Below are 23,223 nucleotides of genomic sequence, written 5' to 3' on the forward strand. Positions count from 1 at the left end.
ATTATAGATAAAAGGCTGAATTATGATGAGTGTCACTGTTGAAAATATGAAAAGAATTATATTTTTTCAGTTATCATTACACAAAACAAATGCACTGCGATCTAACGCCGATATTCGTTTGCGCTTGTCATTGCTATTGATATGAAATTTTTATTATTGGTGTTTGTTCGTGGTGAGGATGAAATATTTTTAATAAAGCAATTTTGAATATGTAAATTTATTTATTCATAAATTCGTTACTGATTAGGAAATACATTTTTTTTTTTTTTTTTTTTTTTTTGTATATACAGCACCCCCACTTAAAATTTTCACTGGCTGCCACTGGAAAGGAGAAACAGTTTTTGCTAGGGCTTGAGAGAAGCTTTCCTCCAAGAAGCAATCCCAGCTTCTAGGATAGAAGGGAGAGAAGACTTTCCCATTGGTGTAAACATGATACAGAGGTATCTCCACTCTTCCAGGATGGTCAAAGCATGCAACGGCCTACTGTGCTTAAGGTCAAGACTATAGAGTCTCGACCTTAAGCTTCTTGTCACGACCAGAGGGGACAAGAGCTAAAGAGCAGGACTTCTCTATGTTAATAGAAAGGCCTCAAATAGAGAAAAAGTCAACTGCCTGGTCAAGGTGTTCCTGCAAGCTTACCTTAGTAGAGACTACGAGAATAAGATCGTCTGCAAAGGCCATAGCATTAAAGGAAGAAGCGTCTAGAGAGTAACCTATATGGCTAGGAAGAGAGTGAAGAAACTCATCTATGATGCAGTTAAAGAAAAGAGAAGATAGAGAATCACTCTGGTGAACACCCCGCGCTGCAGGAATAGAAGTCACATGTGATCCTGTATTGATAGTGATGGAGCTACCCAAGTATAGCTCCATAACATAGGAAAGAAAGGGTTCTAGACATCCAGCAATAGACAGCACTCGAAGGAGAGCAGGAAAGGGGACTCTATCAAAGGCCTTTTGGAGGTCTAGCAATGCCATATATAGAGGCTTAAGGTGGTGTTGGGAATCAGAGAGAAGAGAAGAAAGAAGATACATATTCTCGGCACAGCTGTCTGAAGGAACAAAAGCTCTCTGTCTATAATCATGCTGTATATATTGCAGAAGTTGTTTAACTAAGATTTTATGATAGAGTCTAAGTATCACAGGGGAGATGGTAATAAGTCTAAAGTCTGATGCATGGCTTGAAGTTTCTTTCTTTGGAATGAAGATAGCTCTTGAAGTGCATAGGTATGGTGGTATTGCTTTACTGGAAAGGAGAATATCCAATAAGTCTTGAAGAATCTTCAACGGCACCTTCCGAAGCCTAACATGAGAAAGTGGATGGGATGGATATCACAGATCAGTTAAATGATTACCTCCATGGTGAATTCTCTGAACACTTGATGCCTCGGTGCTTCCCATCCACCTCTAGCAGACTTACATGATGATTTTGTTAAATTCTGGAGTACAGTCTTTTCTGCTCCACCTCCACACTTCCCTAATGATGACCAACCTACGATATTCAGGTTGATTCCTGCCCTTCAAATATTAGGAAAGAACTTGACATTGTCAGCATCCAGGAATGCGTTAGCAGAGCTAATCTCAGGTGGTATGGTCACTTAAACAGAATGGGCGAGGAAAGATTAGCAAAACAAGTGTTCTCTGCCAGGTTGGCAGCAAAACGACCCAGAGGAAGACCAAGATATAGGTGGATTGATACGGTACAAAGTGCCTTAGATGATAGAAATATAAGATCTGATAATATTGGAGTCTTGACAAGTAACAGACTGATTTGGAGGAAAATTGTAGATAGGAAATTAATAATAATGTAAATTTTTCATATAGTACTATCATATACACCCCCTTGAGAGTACATAGCTGGAATTTGATGATGATGATGATGATGATGATGATGATATAATTTATATAAATAGGTTAATAGGATTGTGAGGACTAGATTTTTCCCTGGGAGAGTTGTGAGTGAGTGAAATGAGTTGCTAGGGTCAGTTGTCAGTGCTTTGTCTATTAATGGGTTGTTCAAGGAGAGGGATGATAGATTGTGTGGATAATTTGGGTCTTCTGCAAAGAGTTGTCTTTGGACTTCATGAAGGTGCCCTTACAATAATATTAATAATAAGGTGCAGGTTCTTTGTATGTTAGTGAGTGAATGCGTTTTATGCACATGGTGTGGATGCCTTGAATGAATTTAAAACACATATTCGATGACCTCTGTGTGAAACAGCATGCACTTCCTGTGATGCATTTTTTAACTTCAAAGAAGTCTGATTTTAATAATAATAAAACATATACAATAAATGGATCTTTGAGATAAAAGTGTAAATGAATGCATACATAATTGAAAATAACTGTGATAAGTAGATCTTGAAGAAACAGAAATTTATCTCATTGAAGTTGGACCTAAGACAACCAGAGGTCATCTCTGGAAACTGTATAAAGCGGATGTGAGCAGGGGAGTATTTTGCATGCAGAGTTGTGAATGATTGGAATGCCTTGCCTGAGAGCATGGTGTATGCAGAGAATTTTAGTGTGTTTAAAGTGTGGTAAGATGAGCTGTCTGTATAATAAAAGTACCTCCTAGATGAATCTTTGACTCCATGGGGTTTTGGGCAATAATAATAATAATAATAATAATAATATTTGTGAAGTCAATATGGATGACTTTGAAAGTTTTTTCTCCTGGAAACTCAGTTTTTCATTCTGTAAACCCAAGAAAATTGACTGTAGAACCCACACTATTTCAGAGAAACAATATACTGTGTTAGGGACTACATGATGGCAACACTTGCTGCCTCTTTTCATTAGTGTCATTTATAACTGGTGACAGCCTCATGCCAGATATCACTGATTGGCTACCAGTGGAGATTGAAATGGCTTCTCAGTCCCCAAAAGTTAGATAGGGCTAAAATGGCTTCACCTACTCTCTTATAGGGTAGGGAATTAAAGGCATTAGTGAATTTTCTTTATTTTTTTATACTATTTATTTCCAGCATTTGTCCTTCCATGTTGAAAGTTAATAGAGTACTTAAGCCTCACCATTTGTTGATCATTTCTTTTTCATTTTTATCCAATATTTTTTTTTTATATTTAAAATTAACATTTATTTTATTCACTTAAGGCTAACATAATGATGGGCAATGCATAAGCAACATAACCAAATTCTGCAAAGTATGCCTTTTTGCAAAAAAAATCATACTTGTATAAGAAATATGCTTTTTGCTGTCATATCAGCTGAGATTCTTTTTCTCATTATCATTTTTTTTTTATGTTTGGTTCTGATTCTTTTTTTGAACAAACTTCATCTAATATTTTCTTAAGTCAACATTTACTGTATTCACTTAACTTTCTCTCTCTCTCTCTCCTAGAGTCATATTAATTTGTATGATGAGAAAGACAGGGTGTCAAGCAAAGAGGAAATCACAGCTAGCTTTGATGGGGAGAACAAAGTGGAATCAACTACTCATAACTGTAATAGCTGTCAAAATGAAATATGCAGGAAAGAAAAGGAAGTAAGTATGAATACTCAAGTTCTTCAAAATATGATACCATCTTATGGTTTACCTTCCACACTTTACAGCTGAGTCACTAATTTCCTCACTTCAGATTTCTCCACTAACCATTGATGGTAGTGTATCCAGTTCTTCTTATTTATTAGCCAAACCTTGTGTTAGGCAAACATTCTAAACTTCAAGATCTATACCAAATACCTTAAACGCTGATCTTGCCATTTCTAGTAGAATAAAAATAATCTTGTGAGCTTCACTGCTACCAAGCTGCACTTATGTCTTTTTTCTTGCAAGAACGAGCTCATTTTCTTCCCCTTACCTTTGATAAAACTATGGTATTCGGGTAAGATTTGATTTCTCTTCTTCGGCTGACTTATATCTCTAGCCTTAACAGACACAAACACATCATATATATAGCTTTCACAGCTTCCTTTTATACATTGTTTCCTTTTACATTCAAGACACTACTCCTCACTTGTACCACTGCTAATACCATATAAATCCCAAATTCATCCAGGCTTAGAATAGTATTCTCACAGAGAAGTGTATCAGCCACTTTTATAATGGTACTCACAAGATATCAATCCAGTTAATAGATAATCCCTCTCTCTCACGAATTTGTTCAAATTACCTTCTCACAAACATTCTGTTTTTGTATTGTCTTTTCTGTGGGCCTTTGCATAGGCTATGATCTGTGAACTGGTCACTAACATTCTTTAACTTTCTTTAAGCCTTTAAGAAATCACAAGCAACACCTACTTATTCATACACAGTTCAACTTCATATTTAATGAGCCACATTCTCCTCTTTTATTCCATTTGCATGTGTTCTTTGGAACAGCCATACAGTGGAATCATAACATCCTTACTTTTACATGTCATTGCTCAACACATCATTCCAATAATGTGCTCTGCTATCCTCACAATTTTAGAAAAATGTTGCTAAAATGTTGCTTATCTACCAGCACTCCAGATCCATCATCTCCAACTCCTTCCCACCAGTCTTATACTCTGCATCCCATCTGTGCTTTCCAAGCTTTAAAATCTTGCACTTTGTCGAACTGGTGGTCCCATTCATTTGCCCATTCAGAAAGTCTATGCAAGGCATATTTTTATATGAGCAACTCAATGGATTCCTTAGACTAGCTGAGGGAAGCCATAAACATCATGCCAAGCACTAACCATCATTTGTACAGTATCTGTTATACTTTTATTTGAACTCATTCACAGTCATGGCACCCAAAACAGACTCTGGCAAACCTATTCAAGATATGTATAGAAGAGTGAAAATGATGAAAACAAATAATGTTGGTATAAAAGAGGTAACAAAAGACTCCCAAGTGGCATTGTATGGTGATTCAATTATTAAAGGTGTGCTGGAAAACAGGATGTACAAAGTATGTTTTACTGGAGGTAGAATGAGTAGAGTGATTGAGACATGAGAAGACTATGAGAAGTAAACAAGTGAAAGAGTTGGTAGTCGTAATAGGTAAAAATGAATTGACGTTGAACAAAGAACACATCAGATTGGATATCAGGAGATTGCTTAGACAGATAAAAGAGAATAGTGTGATAGGAAAGGTAGTAAGCATGTTTGCCTAAGTATGACAGTGGCGAGATGAAGCAGAGAGCAAGTATTATGAATGATATGTTAGTGGAAATGTGCGAGGAGAAAGGAGTGCAGTTTTAATGTGTTGAATGAGCTTGAAGGACTAAGTGAACTGTATAAGAGTGATGTACTGCATTTGAGTGCTTTGGTGTGAATTGCTTGGTGAGACTGCTGCTGGGAGGTAGAGCAGTGAGTGCAGAGAATGAATCCGATCAAGTGGGAAGCGATGTGGAACAGCAGGAGAGTAAGACAGGAGAGATTGAAGAGGTGTTATGAATGAAGAAGTAAGCAGCATGAGTATAGAGAATTAGAGAATGGTTGTGCAAGACAGACAGGGAAACGGGGAGGCTCAGGGTAGACAGGGGAACACAGTGTGAGAAAGTGGATGCTCTAAGTGGGATCAAGAGAAATCAGTTGGATTTGAAGAGGGTTCTAAGATGAATAAGGAGAAAGGGAAATGGCTTGAGTTGAGCATGGAGAAATCACATCAAATGGGTGGTATCAGTGGAATTAGCTATAGATCCAGGAATGAGTTGCTATGTTCGTATACAAATGCTAGAAGTGTAAGAAATAAAGCAAATGAAATGATTGCATTAATTGCATCTGTTCACCCAAAAATTGTTGGAATAATTGGGTAAACAGACTCAATTATTGATATAATTGATAGAGAAAGAGTTTTATGTCCATACAAAGTAGACATGCAAGAGTGAAATAGTGCCTAGTGCCAATGGTTTTGAGGCCATATGGTGTGAGATAGAGGTGAATAGAATGAAATACTTGGTCGGATGTTGTTATAGACTGGTAATTCGGATGGTAGTGACTATGAAATGTATAATCAAATTAGACAAGCAAATAAGAAATGGGTGATCATTATGGGCGATTTTAATATGGCAATATAGACTGGGATGATGAGATAGCAACTGGAGGTAAAGAAAATGAGTTTCTTGAGTAGTTGTCCCTCAAAAACTCAAAAAAACTCATTTTCAGTATGTAACAAAGGGCACATGAGGATTGAGGTCTGGGATTTGATCATCTCATCAGAGGATGTAATTATAAATGAAATGTCAAATCACCCTTCAGTGGTGAGAGGGACTATGAAGTGATTATCTGGGTGGTTGCCAGCAGTATGATGACCTCTGTGCGAAAAAGGTATATGTAGAACTACAAGGCGATTATGAAGGGCTCAGGAGCAACTTGCAGGTGTAGCATGAAATGAGGAGTTAGCTGGAAAAGAGATCAATGCGGCTTGGGGAATATTCAAGAACTATCTAGTAGATATCAATGTCTAAATATATTCCAAGGGTGAGAAGGTTAAATAAGGTAGGTGTGAAATGGATGAATGAAGAGATTAAGCATGCAATACAGAGAAAAAAGGCATTTTAGAAGCAGCATAAGAGAAGTGGTAATAACCAATTCAATAAATATTACAAAGACTAGGTAAGATGGGTGACTTGGTTGGTAAGTTTAGCAAAAGTGAGGTATGAGCAGCAATTAGGTAATGAAGCCAAAAAGTATCATAGGGAGTTCTTTTGATATGTGGCCAGCAAAAAAAAGAATGATGGAAAGATGACATTGATTGGAGAAAATGGTATAAGGACAACTGGTGTGGAAGATATAGTGGAAATCTTTAATAAGCAGTTCATAAAACTCTTTCATTCTTGTGAATGTGACTCCATAGAGAGATTGAGAGCAGTTGATGATGGGGAGAAGAGACTGAGGGTAAGTGAGCAAGAGGTGTATGGGGAGTTGAGAAAACTAGATGTTAATAAAGCTGTGGGACTTGATAATATATCACCACATATTGTAAAGGAATGTGCCAGGGAGTTGACATCTGTCTTGACATATTTTTTTAGTCTGAGCACTGGGTCGAGTTCCAAAGGAGTGGAAGGAGGGCAAGACTGTGCTGCTTCATAAGGGAAGTGATAGAACTCAAGCATCAAATTATAAGCCTATCTGTGTGTCAGGTGTTGTGGTTAAGTTGTTGGAAAAGCTGTTGAGAACTAGATACAGAATTGGATTGACAACAGTGGTATTATCTTTGATGGACAGCATGGATTTACTAAAGGGAGGTCATGTTTTAGTAATTTACTTACTTATTACAATAAAGTGACTGCTTCCTTGGACAGAGCAGAAGGATACACAGTAATATACTTGGATTTTGCAAAGGCTTTTCATAGAGTACCTCATGATAGGTTGACAGTCAAACTAGAGCAGATGGGATTGGATATTAGATTAGTGCATTGGATTAGAGCCTGACTATCTGATAGGTATCAACAAGTTGTGTATGGGGGTGCAATATCCAGGAAAAGGAAAGTCACTAGTGGAGTGCCTCAGGGGTCTGTTTTAGGGCCATTACTGTTTAACATGTATATTAATGATATTGGCAAAGATTTGGATGTATATATCCAGTTGTTTGCAGATAATGCAAAGTTGGGACGAACCATAAAGAGTAGTGAAGATATTGTGGCCTTACAAGAAGACTTGAATAAATTGAGTGAATGGGTATGGGAATGGAGATGCGAGTTCAATGTTGCAGAATGTAAGGTTTTAAAATTTGGGAAACAAAGATGGGAATCAGAATTTATGTTTGGTGGGGATATATTGTCGTAGGTGGAGGAAATAAGGGCTCTTGGAGTGATAGTGGATAAGGATCTGAGATTTAGGAAACACATTGCCAAAACTGTGTGGACAACACAAAAAAATTCTGCGAATGATGCGGAGGACACTGACTTGTAGAAGTAGGGAGATTCTTGTTCCATGGTATAAGGCTTTGATTAGGCCACACATGGACTGCTGTGCACAGATTTGGTCACCTGGTTTCAAAAGGATGAAGAAATGTTAGAAAGGGTCCAGAGGCAACTGACTAAGGTAGTTTCTAACCTCTGGACTGTCGAGTATGAGGAAAGATTGAGAAGAGTAGGTGCCCTCCCTCATTGAGGGAGGGCACCTACTCTACAATTCTTTGTCTCCACCACTCAAATCTACCAACTACAGTGAACTGCATCATCTACACCAATGCCACTTACTGTCCTCCACCAACAACGCTAATATTTTCACTGAAAATTGCAAACATCCATGTTCATGGTGGGATTCAAACCCAACAGACCTTTGGCTGGAGAGCTGATACACTAACTACTTGGTCCAGCCAGGCTGGCTGTCCCAGGTTGGGTCTTCCCCAGGCATAGTTCACCATCTTTCAGGTCCCAACCTGGAACAGCCTGGTTGGACCGAGTGGTGGACCTCCACCAGAGTTTCCTCTGGCGGAGGTCCGCAGCATTTCTGACATGCAAATCGATCGTCAGACCTGGGTATATGGATGAAAGACTAATCGAACCATCTAGTAGCTGGTTCTCTCCAAAGTTTTCCTCAGGATAGCTGGCACTCGAGGGAATCAGTCACATCTGGTAAAGCGAACGAATGAAAGAGGCCTTGTGGCCAAAATGACCTCAACCTATTCTCAAACTTTAAATGGGTGAAATGTTTGGCTTGCTTGACTCAAAGCCTGGATGAGATTGCCCAGTGGGCCACTTTTGGTAAACAGAACTGGCACTGTGGGATGAACCAAATGCTGGGTTACAACACCTGATGTGAGGTGCTCATGAGACGCCCATGAAAGGTGTTGGTTGCTACAGACAGCAGGACGATGACTATGGAAATCGAAATCTGCTAAGGAGTGTGTAACGACTCACCTAACAAAGCAACTAGCCCTGAACATGAATGGCGCTCCAGCATCAAGCCTATATCCAGCCGCTGCCACAGATAAGCTTGACTCTTGCGTGGCAGTGAGCAGGAGGGTTGCAGTGGCATGCATGGAAGGTGCTAGGCATAAGCCCACCTGGAGTCACCGTTGGTGCAGATCTTGGTTGTAATAGCAAATACTCAAGTGAGATCCTTAAGGACTGAGGTGGAGGAGGATTCCATGTGAACAGCAGTTGAACATGGGTCAGTTGGTTCTAAGGAATAGGAGAAATCCATTCTGAAGCAGGACATTGTGAGAAAAAAGGTAGTTTCATCAGAAGACCGAAAGGAAATCAGGTTAATATTCCCAAACCCAGACACGGAGATCAGTGCTTCTTTGGCCAAGTGTGGTAACCCAATCAAACTCGGATAGGAGTCCTGGGGAGAGTTGGCATTTCATTGTAAGGGTTGGACTCCCTGGAATCATGTTTGTCCGGAGATAGCGATGCTATCCCCATAAAGCACCATGCCTCCTGCAGTGTCCGGAGAGCTCCTGTCAGCCCTTGAAAATCTGAGGGAGAGAGAGTGTGATTTTCATGATGGACTGTACCCGTATCTGCAGCAGGTCTCCAAGGTGAATAGCCTCTAGTCGATAGAGTAAGGGAAGCTTGTAAGATAAATCTGTAACCTCAGGACAAGGATTGGCTCTGAGGACCAGGCTGGTTGGGCTGGGGTCTGAAGTGGGTATGTCACTGCACCAGGATTGGGCGAAACTGTCCAGTGATGGAACGGCTGAGCCCAGACCAGTGTCAGGGCTTTCTCATGGAATGCCTCAGCTGTGTGCCATGGCTGGCCCTTCTGGAGCAACCATTCTAGCTGTTAACTAACAGCTGACTCAGAACTGGTACGGGAATCCGACTTTCTAATTAAAACAAACCAATTTGATGGTTTGTTGAGAGGTGTTGCCCCCAATGTGTTTGTGGCCAGTGGTTTGAATGTTAAGTGAAAGAATATCAATCAAGGGTACATGGTGAGAGTAAACATGACACAATTATATGGGCATTTTGCCCAGACATGTCATTTAAAGCCCTGGTTCAGTCAGTTCTTAAGCCTGTGTTCAAAAACCCTGGTGGCAGGCCAGGTCTGGCACACCTCTTTGAGGTACCCATAGAGTGAATGCCGAGTGCTACTCTTAGAAACGTTGGAACTTGTTAGTTTTTTGAGGAGGTGGTGTACTCCATTCAACTCTAACATCGTGACCATGGTTGCCCTTATGGCTGAAATTACTAGAGGTCATAGTTGGCTAGAATCATGGCCATGTTTTGTGTACATCTCCAACTGAATGCCTTTAGGTTCGAGATGTGGGATGATGACAGAATGCCTCTAAATCAGAATCCCATCTAGCTACTGCAACGATACCATTCGTACTTTGTGTGTTGAAAGCCAGCATTGCTTTTGTGCTCTTATGGTGTGATCACTCTGGTGATGAGGCCACTAGAATGGAAGCATCAAGACAGCTGTTGAGACTATGCGACCACAGCTTCCTATTGCACATCACTCAAGTGTGATGTACAGGCACCAAATTGTCTGCAGGCCACCTAGGTACTAGTTTAAGTGTCATGTTTGGAAGAGCAGCCACCATACTGCCATCTAGTCCTGAAGGTTTGTGCACCAGAATTGACTCCTATCCTATGTACCTATACATAATCTCTTATTCCACTGGTATCTACCCCACAGCCTGGAAACTGGCCTATGTTCAACCCATTTCCAAGAGGGGTGACAAATCACTGAAAACATGAAATTTATGCTTACATCAACCTCACAACAATCAGCCTCAAAGCCATTATCATTATAGCTTTCTTCAATTTCCACACTGAGAGGATACAATGCTTCTGAATACAATGCATCAGTAATACTCCACCTGCTCTTTAATCCTCTCTGTATTTTATAAACACACACACACACACACACACACACACACACACACACACACACACACACACACACACACACACACACACACACACACACATATATATTATGTTGAGCCCATAAACAAGAGGTTGGTTAATCAACCGAGCAATACATGGTACATTACTCCATGTGTGGGCAGTTGGGAAAAGAGAAACTTGTTTACATTTGATTTAAAAGCCTGTATATCGTATTCCTATTAGTGAGATCGTATTCCGATCTTGCTCACCTCAGTCCTGTCTAAAGTAATGCAGAGAATCATCAATTCCCAACTCCTACACTACCTCGAAGGCACTCAGCTAATAAATGACCACCAGTATGGATTTCATCATTGCCAATCAACAGGAAATCTACTCACATATATCATCCATCTCTGGACAAATACCATGGAGAAGATTGGCGAATCTCAAGTGGTTGTATTTGATATCTCCAAAGCTTTTACCAGGTCTGGCATGAAAGCTTACTAAGCAAACTCCAATCATTGGTCTGTTTCAGGACTTCTGCAGTTGGATTGCCAGCCGTCTGTCTGGATGCATGCTATGTGTGATGGTGGATGGTTCCATATTCTCTCACCATTCAACTAATGTTGGGGTTCCACAAGGTTCTGTTCTCTCACCAACCCTCTTCCTTCTATATATCAATGACTTACTTCAGTTGACCTCCAACCCATACACAGTTTTGCAGTTGACAGCACATTGCACTCCCTGTCATTTGATAAACCTTACTCTAGACAAATCACCTCAACCACTACTGCCCTCAATTTTGATCTCCAAGCCATCCTCCAATGGGGTTTAGATAACCTCATCAATTTAAATGTTAGAAAACCCAGTTCTGCCTTATTTCTCACAAAGAAAAAGAACTATTTTCTCCCAGTATTACCATTGACAACACTCAAATTTCCGGACGATTAGATTCCTCTTCTTGGAATATCCGTGACATCAAGCCTCTCCTGGCATAAACACATCACAAACACTGCATCCTCAGTTTCTAAAAAAAAAAAAAACTAGGATTTCTCTTTCACTCAAGACATTACTTGTACAAGTCACAAACACTTATACAAGTCACAAATAGGCCCAGCTATTGAATACTGCTCTCAAATCATTTGGGATGGAGCCCTAAGAGTTCCCTTGAAATGCTTGACTCAATACAGAGAAGGAAAATTAGTTTGATTAATAACCCATCTCTTACCATCTCACTTTTCCTACTTTTGCACTGACATTTGGTTTCTACAACACATGTATTCTATAAATATTTCCATGGCAAATGTTCATATGAAACAGCATCAATAATCCCCCCACTCAGTACCAAGTCGGTTGGAACATGTGCAGCTGCTACCCTACATCCCTTCACACTACAACTTGAAACTCACAGAACAAGTTTCTTTAACTCTTCTTTCATCCCTGCTACTTTGTATTGTGGAACGGTCTTTCTTCTTATGTGTTTCCATAGGAATACGATATACAGGCTTTTAAATCAAATGTAAACAAGTTTCTCTTTTCCCAAGTACTCACATATGGGCTCGGTTGATTAACCAACCTCTTGTTTATGGGCTCAACATAATATGTGTGTGTGTGTGTGTGTGTGTGTGTGTGTGTGTGTGTGTGTGTGTGTGTGTGTGTGTGTGTGTGTGTGTGTGTGTGTGTGTGTGTGTGTGTGTGTGTGTGTGTGTGTGTGTGTGTGTGTGTGTGTGTGTGTGTGTGTGTGTGTGTGTGTGTGTGTGTGTGTGTGTGTGTGTGTGTGTGTGTGTGTGTGTGTGTGTGTGTGTGTGTGTGTGTGTGTGTGTGTGTGTGTGTGTGTTTATAAAATACAGAGAGGATTAAAGAGCAGGTGGAGTATTACTGATGCATTGTATTCAGAAGCATTGTATCCTCTCAGTGTGGAACTTGAAGGAAGCTATAATGATAATGGCTTTGAGGCTGATTGTTGTGAGGTTGATGTAAGCATAAATTTTAGATTTCGTGGAGTGTTGCTACATGCCATAGAATGCAGATGGAGTTGATTCTGAAATATTCAGACAGTGAGACTGGTGAGTGACAAGAAGGTAATAATAATGGGTGACTTTAACTATGGAATCATGAGAGCTTGGTCCAAACTAAATTTATTATAGTCTAACCAAGTGGGAAAAAACTTCCAACATCTTTCTCTAAATCTAGAGTAATTTAATAATAAGGTGATAAACCTTTTGGCAACTTGTATAGGTAAATATGACTTCTCCATCGCTTCTGACTTAGTATCACCACTTCTGGGTCTGGCTCCCACTGACGAGACCTCAATAAAGGTCGAAACCAGTCTTGGCAGTGGCCCTTCCCTTAATGCATAGTATTATACATGTCTGCAAGGAGATGTGATTTGCATTATGGGAGATTATTATTATATTATTATTACCCAAGACCTCATGGAGTCAAAGACTCATCTGTGAGGTCCTTTTATCACACACACACATCTCATCATACCGTGTCTTAAACACACTCAAACTCCTTGCAGACACCACACTCTCAGGCAAGGCATTCCAATCATTCACAACTCTGCACGAAAAAAAACCTGCCTCTCACTCCCCTACTCACACCCTCTTTATACAGTTTCCAGGGATGACCTCTGGTTCTCCCCTGATCTCCCACCATTCTCTGTAGAACTTCTCCACCATTGATCTTATAACAACCCCTTACCAACTTGTAGGTCTCTATCATATCTCCCCTCTTCCTCCTATCCGCCAGACTCTACAAATTACATCTTCTCAATCTTTCCTCATACTCGACATTCCAGAGGTCAGAAACTACCTTAGTCCTTTGTACCTTTGGACCTTACCTTACCTTAGTGCCTTTGGACCCTTTCCAACATCTCTTCATCCTTCTGAAAACCTGGTGATCAAATCTGAGCACAATAGTCCATGTGTGGCCTAATTTAAGCCTTATACAATGGAACAAGAATCTCCCTACTTCTACACGTCAGTGACCTCTGCATCATTCCCAGAAGCCTTTGTGTTGTCTTCACAATTTTGGCAATGTGTCCCCTAAATTTTAGATCCTTATCCACTATCACCCCCAGATCTCTTATTTCCTCTACCTCCAACAATATACTCTCACCAAGCATAAATTCTGCATCCCATCTTTGTTTTCCAAATTTTAAAACCTTACATTTTGCAACATTGAACTCACATTCCCATTTCCGTGCCCAATCACTCAATTTATTCAAGTCTTCTTGTAAGGCCACAATATCTTCACTAATCTTTATGGTTCATCCCTTGTTTGCAGATAATGCAAAATTGACTTTCCTTTTCCTGGATATCGCACCCCCCATACATAACTTGTTGATACCTATCAGATAGCCAGGCTCTAATACAATGCACTAATCTAATATCCAACCCCATCTGCTCTAGTTTGACTGTCAACCTATCATGAGGCACTCTATCAAAAGCTTTTGTGAAATCCAAGTATATTACTGTGTATCCTTCTCCTCTGTCCAAGGAAGCAGTCACTTTATTGTAATAAGTAAGTAGATTACTAAAACACGACCTCCCTTTAGCAAATCCATGCTGTCCATCAAAGATTATACCATTGTTTTCAACCCAACTGTGGATCCTAGTTTTCACAAGCTTCTCCAACAACTTAACCACAACACCTGATATACAGATAGGCCTATAGTTTGATGCTTGAGTTCGATCACCTCCTTTATGAAGTGGCACAATCTTGCCTTCCTTCCACTCCTTAGGAACTTGACCAAGTGCAAGACTCGTATTACAAAAATATGTCAAGGCAGGTGTCAACTCCCTGGCACATTCCTTTACAATATGTGGTGATATATTATCAAGTCTCACAGCCTTATTTACATCTAGTTTACTCAACTACTCCCAATCAACTCTCAATCTCTCCATTTCTAGATTACAGTCACATTAGTTCCCATTACAGTCAGTCTCTCCTCCCCATCATCAACTGCTCTCAGTCTCTCCATGAAGTCACATTCACAAGATTGAATGATCTGCTTTGTATTGTGGAACGGTCTTTCTTCTTATGTGTTTCCATAGGAATACAATATACAGGCTTTTAAATCAAATGTAAACAAGTTTCTCTTTTCCCAACTACCCACACATGGAGTAATGTACCATGTATTGGTCAGTTGATTAACCAACATCTTGTTTATGGGCTCAACATAATATATATGTGTGTGTGTGTGTGTGTGTGTGTGTGTGTGTGTGTGTGTGTGTGTGTGTGTGTGTGTGTGTGTGAGATACTGAGATAAGGGGTGATGAGAGCTTAGTCCACCTTTACCATGAGTTGCCTCAGTCCTGAAGATACTTCAGATGCAAACTTTGTTTGCTTGCACTTGGATAATGGATTAAACTAAATATATTAAAGAAGAAAATTACATATGTGAGTAAGGAGGTTTGAGCTATTCAGGGACAAGTATCTTGTGCAGCATATAGTTGAAGCAATATGTGAGACTTGAGTGTTAGATTTAATAATAACATCTCATACAGTGATAACAGTTTTGACATGGTGAGTGAGTAGGCAGATACAAGCTTTACAGAACAAAATGGAAGTGTGCAGTTACAGAGAAGAGGGATATGATAATTTAAGGAAACAGACTGATGATGTGCAGTGGCTTGATAACTGAAGGGGAGAAAATTCTGCAGTACCTGGAAACTGGTCTGTATTCAGTTATTTATATCAATGCCATGTGGTATTCCTAAGGTTAAACGATAAATAAAGTAGGGGTGAAATGGATGAATGATGGAAAAATTCATCCATAATGTTCATAAGAGGAGATTATGGAGGAAATATAAATATCAGGGAAATAACAGGAACTATAAACAAACAAATAATAAATAATTATTTATTTATTTATATAAATATAAATAAAATAAATAAATGAGGCAGGCTAGGAAGACGATGAGTATAGTAAGGAAAGAGAAATTTGTATATGGACTGACTGAAGGAGTAAAGCAAAAGCTTAGAGAATTTTATAATTATGAAGAGAGGTTGATGTTCGATGAGTATTTTGTTGGTGTATATCATGGAGATGAATTAAGGGTGGTGTTGAATAGCAGTATTATTATTATTATTATTATTATTATTTGGGGCAACTCCAAGGAGTCGACAGACTCATCCAGGGAGGCCCTAACATCATGTCAAGAACAACTATTCGACATTCACACAGTATCTATCATACCTCGCCTTTAACTCATTCACGGTCATAGCACCCACAACAGACTCTGGCAGCTTATTCCACTCATTCACCACTCTCCAAGTAAAAAACCTAGCTCTAGCACCCCTGCTAACCACATTCTTTCCCAGCTTCCATGTATGGCCTGTAGTCCTCCCACCACCAGTCCTATTCTCAAAAATATCTTCTGGATTAATCTTATAGAAACCCTTCAGTAATTTGAATGTCTCAATCATATCACCCCTTTTCCACCTATCAATCAATTTTTGCAACCCCAAATCTTCAACCTGTTCTCATAAGGTTCATTCCACAGACCTGCTATCATCTTGGTCACTTGTCTCCGGATCCTCTCCACCTCCTTCCCATCAAGAAGAAACCCTGGCGCCCATATCTAGGCGCAGTAGTCTAGATGGGGTCTTATCAAGGCTCGATATAGAGGAACAATAATTTGTTTGTCTCTGCTTCTTAAAGTATTTTTCAGCAACCAAGTGATTTGATGAGCTGATTTAGTCACTTTTGCAATGTGCCCCCTAAACTTCAATTCCCTATCCACCAACACTCCCAAATCCCTGGCCTCATCAATCTCCTGGAGTATGGTTCCACCAATGTGATATACTGCTGCTAATCTTTTCACTCCAAAATGCATAACCTTACACTTTGCCACATTAAATTGACATCCATTTTCCCTAGCCCAGTGCTCCAAACTATCCAAATCATCCTGCAAAATTTTGATATCCTGTGCACTCACAATTGCTCTACCCAACTTTGCATCATCAGCAAACAAGTGAACACTTCCTCTCAGATCCTTTCCTATATCGTTAATGAACAAATTGAAAAGTAGTGGTCCATGAACAGAACCTTGCGGCACACCACTAGTCACAAGCCGTCTTTTAGACTCCACTCCTGCATAAACTACTGTCTGGTATCCTTCCTTCAACCACCCTCCTATCCATCTCACCAACCCTATATCTATCCCCATCTGCTCCAGTTTACTGATTAGGGTTCCATGTGGTATCCTGTCAAAGGCCTTGGCAAGGTCCAGTAGTATCACTGTAAACCCATTACCCCTATCCAGTTCAGCCATCACTGTGTTATAAAATGTGAGCAAGTTACTGAGGCATGATCTACCCTTCACAAAACCATGTTGTCCCCCATACAGTATCCCATTTTCATCTATCCAATCCTGTATTCTTCTCTTGTCTAATTTCTCAAGACATTGACAACGATTCCTGATATGCTAATAGGTCGGTAATTTACAACAGCAGTCTTGGAACCTCCTTTATGCAGTGGAACTATTTTCCCCTCTTTCTACCCCCTCGGGACTAACCCAGACCCGAGACTCAAATTAACCAAAATGGTCAAGGGTACTGACAATTCTTTAGCCACTTCTCGTATGACACGAGCTGGTATGCCATCCAACCCCACAGATGTATTGACATTGAGGTTTTGCAATAGACTACTCACCTCCACTTCATTCACCACAATTCCCATGTAATCTATTGGTTCATTCATTTCTGCAATGTCGCCACCTGGAAGATATATATTCTTGCAAAGTGCTCACTCAGTAATTCAACTATATCAACTGATTCGGTTACCTCCCTACCATCGGCATTCTTTAAAATCATTCTGCCATATACATTTTTTCTTTTACTTGCAACATATTGAAAAAACTGTTTAGGATTCTCTTTAGCCTGCATGGCCAATGTTCTTTCGTAATCCTTTTTTGCTCTACTTACCGCACTCGTTACCCTTCTGGCTTACACTTTATACCGATCATGTGCCTGCCAGTCACCTTTCTCCTTAAATTCCCTGCATAGTTGTTTCTTTTTTTGCGGCTCAAGCTTAATGGTGTTTTTCATCCATTTAACCCCTACTTAATTTATTATTCGGACTCTAGGTATGCAGTTAGCCATTGTTTCATGCAAACACTTCTTAACCGCCTCCCATACACTATCAACTTCTAGCCCTTGCAGTTGTACATGCAATGGCACTGAACCAATCAATCTTCTAAGCTTGTCATAGTTACCAGCCCGATAATTCCACATATACCCTGCCTTAATTGTAAATTTCACACCTTTAACCACCTCCCAAGTGAAGACCCTATGATCACTCTCACCAATTGGTAGCAACGTGGTCATATTCGTTACAGCTAAATTCTCAGATGCAATTACTAGGTCAAGCACTCTCTCTGACCCCTAGTATTTTCCATTACATGCTGTCGCAGATAGTTATCCCTTAATAACCGCATAAAATCCAATTCCTTCCGCACATGTGTCCCTCCTTCTTCCAATCAATGTTACCATAGTTGAAATCTCCCATAATAATTACCCTCCTTCCACTCAATTTTTTTCTCGGGTGGCAGTATTGATTTTCGAATCGATTTCTGTTTCCAGATGGCGTTGCTTTCGGCTGTAGTTTCGTTTCTGCCATCACGGTGACCTGCATGCTTGCAGCAGTAATGTAGTGATGAGTGATACCGTGATTTTTCAATCACGGTACGAATTGATATTGCTGAATTTCTGCTATGTAATTTAGCATGTGAGTTGCTCTCAAGTTGCAGTGGTGGATTATCCAGTTAGTAACATGGAGAAAAAAAGACAGAAAATATATTTCGGTAGAAGGAAAGATGGCAATTCTGCAACGTGTAGATTGGCATGCCGGAACACGTGTGCATTTAGCAAAAGATCTTGGACTCTCCGTGTCCACTTTGAACACGATAGTAAAAAAAAACAGGTCAAGCATTGAACTTAATGCAAAGCAATCTGGCGCTATGTCAACGAAAAAAAAAAAAAAAAAAAAGAGCAAAAACAATCAACAATTAAAGATTTTTTTTAAATAGATAAATGTAAATTATTGTAAATTTATTTATTTTCAGTTATTAAATTTTGTAATCGAGTTGGTAGACTCATACTAGCAGTAAGTCATCTTTTAGCCTTTTTTTAATGTTTTTTTACATTTCCTGCTATTTACACTTTTTTCCATCAGTCCCCTGAAAAGTGTAATAAAGGGTTTTACTGTATATATATATATATATATATACAGAGGCAAGCTAAATTACATTTCACATAGTATGCTGAAGATACAATGATTTGATCAACAGTTATTCTACTGCCCTGACCTCTAGTGAAAATAAAATAAAATTACAATAAATAAATGAAATAAAAGAAATTAGCTACATCAAAGCTATATTATGTTTAAGACATCAGAGAAAATTCTGTCATATAGATAGTTTTGTTACAGTGAAAATGATGTCCTAAATTAACTTACAATTGTTATATTAGATTTAAGATCCTGGATTACCTATAGTTCTATTTAAAATTAACTCTTAGGGAGAAAGGTTATTTGGGTAGAATATGTGCCTTCCATATTCATGGGATTTTTAGACCATCATTATTGTTAAGATTAGGGTGATTGATAAGAATTTCACAGGCCTCCTTAAATTTACGTTCATACCATGTTTTGGTGTTATGTAAACAACTGGTGCTTTTCCAGTCAATTCTATGTAAAGTGTTCAGCGCATGATCAGAAAGACCAGCTTGACCATAGTTATTATATTTAATATGTCGTTTATGTTCCTTTTTTCTGATAGGAATTCTGCATCCTGTTTCCCCTATATAGGGAAAGTTACAGGTGCAATGTATACCCTATACTCCACGGTGGGCCAGTGGAAGGAGAAGGTTAATCTTCCATAGTCATTCTTCCTCTAACTTACCACATAACAAAACTATTTATGATTTCCTTTGGCCTACTCAATTAGATTCTTCACATATTCTTATTTTGCTTTCCTTGTCATGCTGGTCATGACCTGTTCATGAGTTTGCTAGTCACCTTTCTCTTTATATACCCACAACAGCATTTTTTTTTCTGCAGCTCATGCTTAATAATATTACTCATTCATCTAATTCCTACCTGATTAACCCTCCTTAACCTAGATATACAATTTAATACTGTTTCCTCTAGATGACCCTTAACTATATCTCATGCAATACTAACATCATTACTCTATAGTGCTTTATGCCATTGTACAGATTTAAGCTTCTTCCTAAGCATGATTTTCCCAAGTCAAGACTGCATGGTCACTTTTACCAATTGGAGGCAATGTTGTCACCTTGGTTATGGATAGTTCTTCTGAACCTATGACCAGGTCTAATACTCTTCCACCCTTAGTCTCCTTCATCACATGCTGCCTTAAGTAATTATCTATCAGTAGGTGTATAAATTTGCTTTCCTTCCTGCCATGTGATCATTCTTCCTTCCAGTCTATATCTCCATAGATGAAGTTCCTATAATAATCACTCGACCTGTACTCATTGTACTAATTTGGCATTGCATGTCTTCCAGATCATCTGTGGAACTCCCTGGCCTATAGCAACAACCAACTGTATATTTTGTCCTACTGGCCTTAATCTCACACCAGATTGCTTCAAATGAACAGCCACCCTCCCACCTATCTCCTATTCTTTATTGGTTGCAATTCATATGATATTGTCAGTAGTAATCCTCCCCATCCTATCTTCCCTGAAAATACTAAACCCTTCAGATTCAATCCCTGTAACCACATCATCTGCTGTTAGCCAAGTCTCACTAATTTCGATAACTTTTGGCGAGGTCACACTTACTAATGCCAAAAACTCCTCCCTCTTGTTCCCAATACTTCTGGCATTAGTATATAGAAACTGCAGCATCCCTTTAGTCCCCCACCCACCTTTAATTTTTCTGAATTGACTACCCTATTCAATATTTTTGCTTGAGTTACTAGATTTCTCACTTGGTCATTCTCACACTCACTTGCTTCGTGGGTGCCTTCACACAAAATCACTTATTTCCACCCTAATGCTTTCCCTAAAAGTTTCAATGAATTTGCACTTCAGCATGCTTGGTGAACAAAGCTCACCTAACACCAAAGCCATTTAGATGCATGCCATCAGCATTGTACAAGTCTTTCTTTCCATTAAACAGAAACTACAGATGCATTAATTCTACATCCTTTCTTTTGCACAATCTATGTATACACTCATTGCTATATATACAATGTATACATTCTATGTATATCTCTATGCCGTCCTCTTCAGTTCATCTCTCTATCATAGCATGATAGGAGATTTACAACCTGCACTTTCTCCCTCTTCAGTTGTGCTTCTTCTAACAGCTCCTTTACATCCTCCCTCATAGAATACAGCTCTCAAATCATTTATACCAACAAAGACAATCATTTCCTTTGACTTACCCTTTTGCATCTGGATGATGTGGATAATATCATGAATTTTTGCACCCGGGAAACATGATTTTGTCATACTTTCATTAAGTACTCCCCTGATCATTGGGTCTCCATACATAATTTTCTCCATAACTTGTTTTTCTTGTTTGTTCGGTCAGTCTTTATTATTCCTTCGGATCGCCTGTTTCTTTTTTCAGCCCTGCTTAACTCTTGCCACTTCTTCAATTTTGCACTTTGTCATAAGCATTCTATTTCTTTATTAATATCCATTTCATTCTCCTCTATTTCTGTCGGCACATGTTCATCATCAATGACATCATTTTCCATCTTACCATTGGTATTTGTTACATTCACATCACCTAACAGACACTCACTTTTGAAACATGCTTAATACATACTCTCTCATACTCTCTCTCTCTCTCTCTCTCTCTCTCTCTATATATATATATATATATATATATATATATATATATATATATATATATAGAAATGTAGCAATACGAACAATTCCAGAAGAGTGGGGAAAGAAGGAAAAATAGTGCCACTGCATCCAAGTCAACAGTGTCAAACTATAGCCAGCACGTATATCAAGTCTTATGGTGAAGGTGTTGGAGAGGCTAGTTAGAGACACTACAAACCTGAATTGATGAGAATGAACTTTCAAGAAAGTAACATGGGGTTGTTAAGGGGAGGTCATGATTTAGTAGCATGATTATATTTTGTAATAGAGTGACTAGTGTATTGAATGGAAGAGATGCTTTCTTCATTACTATTTATCAGGCCAAGAATTGATAAAGATAGACATTTTGGGATGATGGTGGTGAGGGACTACAAGAAAAAAGTGAGTAGTACAACTCAGAGGATAACTTGATGTTGAAGAACACACTAACCATGAGAGATAATTAGATTATTACACCTCTTTATGGGGATTCTGTTGACATCTGGTTTTCTGCACAGATTTAGTCATTAGGATTTCTTAAGGAAGTGGAAGCAGCAGACAGTAATAAGAGGCAAATTAATGAACAGTCTGTGGAGAATGAAGGGTTGTTGAAATCATTTGAACAGTTGAAAGAAGAAAATGCTAAATAAATAAATATATATATATATATATATATGGATTTCTTTTTTATGTTGATTGCAAAATAATTCTTTAGAAATTTACTGAATAAAATACCACAAGAACTGCAAAACTATAATATCAATGTTATTTTTTACCTCTTTTTTTTTTTACCTAAAATTTATATTTTTTGTTAGTGATATCCGTTATCCATTATTTATTTATTTATTTATTTTCTGTTACAAACAGTTATTCATTACCAATCTTGAATCCTCCTTTTTTTTTAGAGACTGATGAAAGAAAATAATGAGTTGAAAAAATTCCTCAGGATCACAGTTCCTATCCTTCAGGTTAGTTGAAAGCATCAGTTATGTAAAATAGTGATATACATATTATTATTATTATTATTATTATTATAGGTTACAGGGTTGATACTGGGGAGTTCTTTCGCTTGGTTGAACAGCGGGAAGGGGTGATGACAGGAGACCATCCCTGGAAGTTACGAAAGGAATCTCTGAGCAAGAGGGCAAGGAGTGGTTTCTTTGCATGGAGGGTGGTTGAACCATGGAATGCATTGCCTGATGGAGTAGTGAGAGCGAGAATGGTCAATGAGTTTAAGGAGTGGTATGATAGAATTTGTGTTTCTTAGGGGGGACCTCTCTTCGATGAGTCTTGATAGACTTTGTGTTTCTTAGGAAAGACCTCCAATGATGAGTCTTTGACTCCATGGAGCCCTGAATAATAATAATAATATTATTATTATTATTATTCAGGCTTCCATGGAGTCAAGAGACTCATCATGGAAGGACCTTCCTAGGAAACACAGTCTATCATACCACTCCTTGAACTCATTGACTGTTCTTGGTCTCACCACTCTATCAGGCAATGCATTCCCCAGTTGGTTGGGGACATCCCTGGAAGTTACAAAAGGAAGCTGTGAGCTTCCTTTTGTAACTTCCAGGGATGTCCCCCTTGTCATCGCTCCTTCCTGCTGTTCCATCAAGTGAAAGAACTCCCCAGTGTCAACCCTG

General features: G+C 39.0%; 1 protein-coding gene across 4 annotated transcripts in view; it reads left to right on the plus strand.

Annotated features, from left to right (window-relative positions):
- LOC150106126 (uncharacterized) overlaps positions 1–23,223 on the plus strand; it is a 424,317-nt gene that overhangs the window by 364,016 nt on the left and 37,078 nt on the right. For all 4 annotated transcript variants that reach the window (XM_090393871.1, XM_090393872.1, XM_090393873.1 and 1 more), the window contains 2 exons: positions 3,360–3,503; positions 22,480–22,542. In XM_090393871.1, coding sequence (XP_090249997.1) covers positions 3,360–3,503; positions 22,480–22,542 — 207 coding nt within the window. The remainder of the gene's footprint in view (positions 1–3,359; positions 3,504–22,479; positions 22,543–23,223) is intronic.

Source organism: Typopeltis vanoorti, chromosome 6 (assembly GCF_054136105.1).
Source record: "Typopeltis vanoorti isolate ZY-2024b chromosome 6, IOZ_Tvanoo_1.0, whole genome shotgun sequence".
NCBI lineage: Eukaryota > Metazoa > Arthropoda > Arachnida > Uropygi > Thelyphonidae > Typopeltis > Typopeltis vanoorti.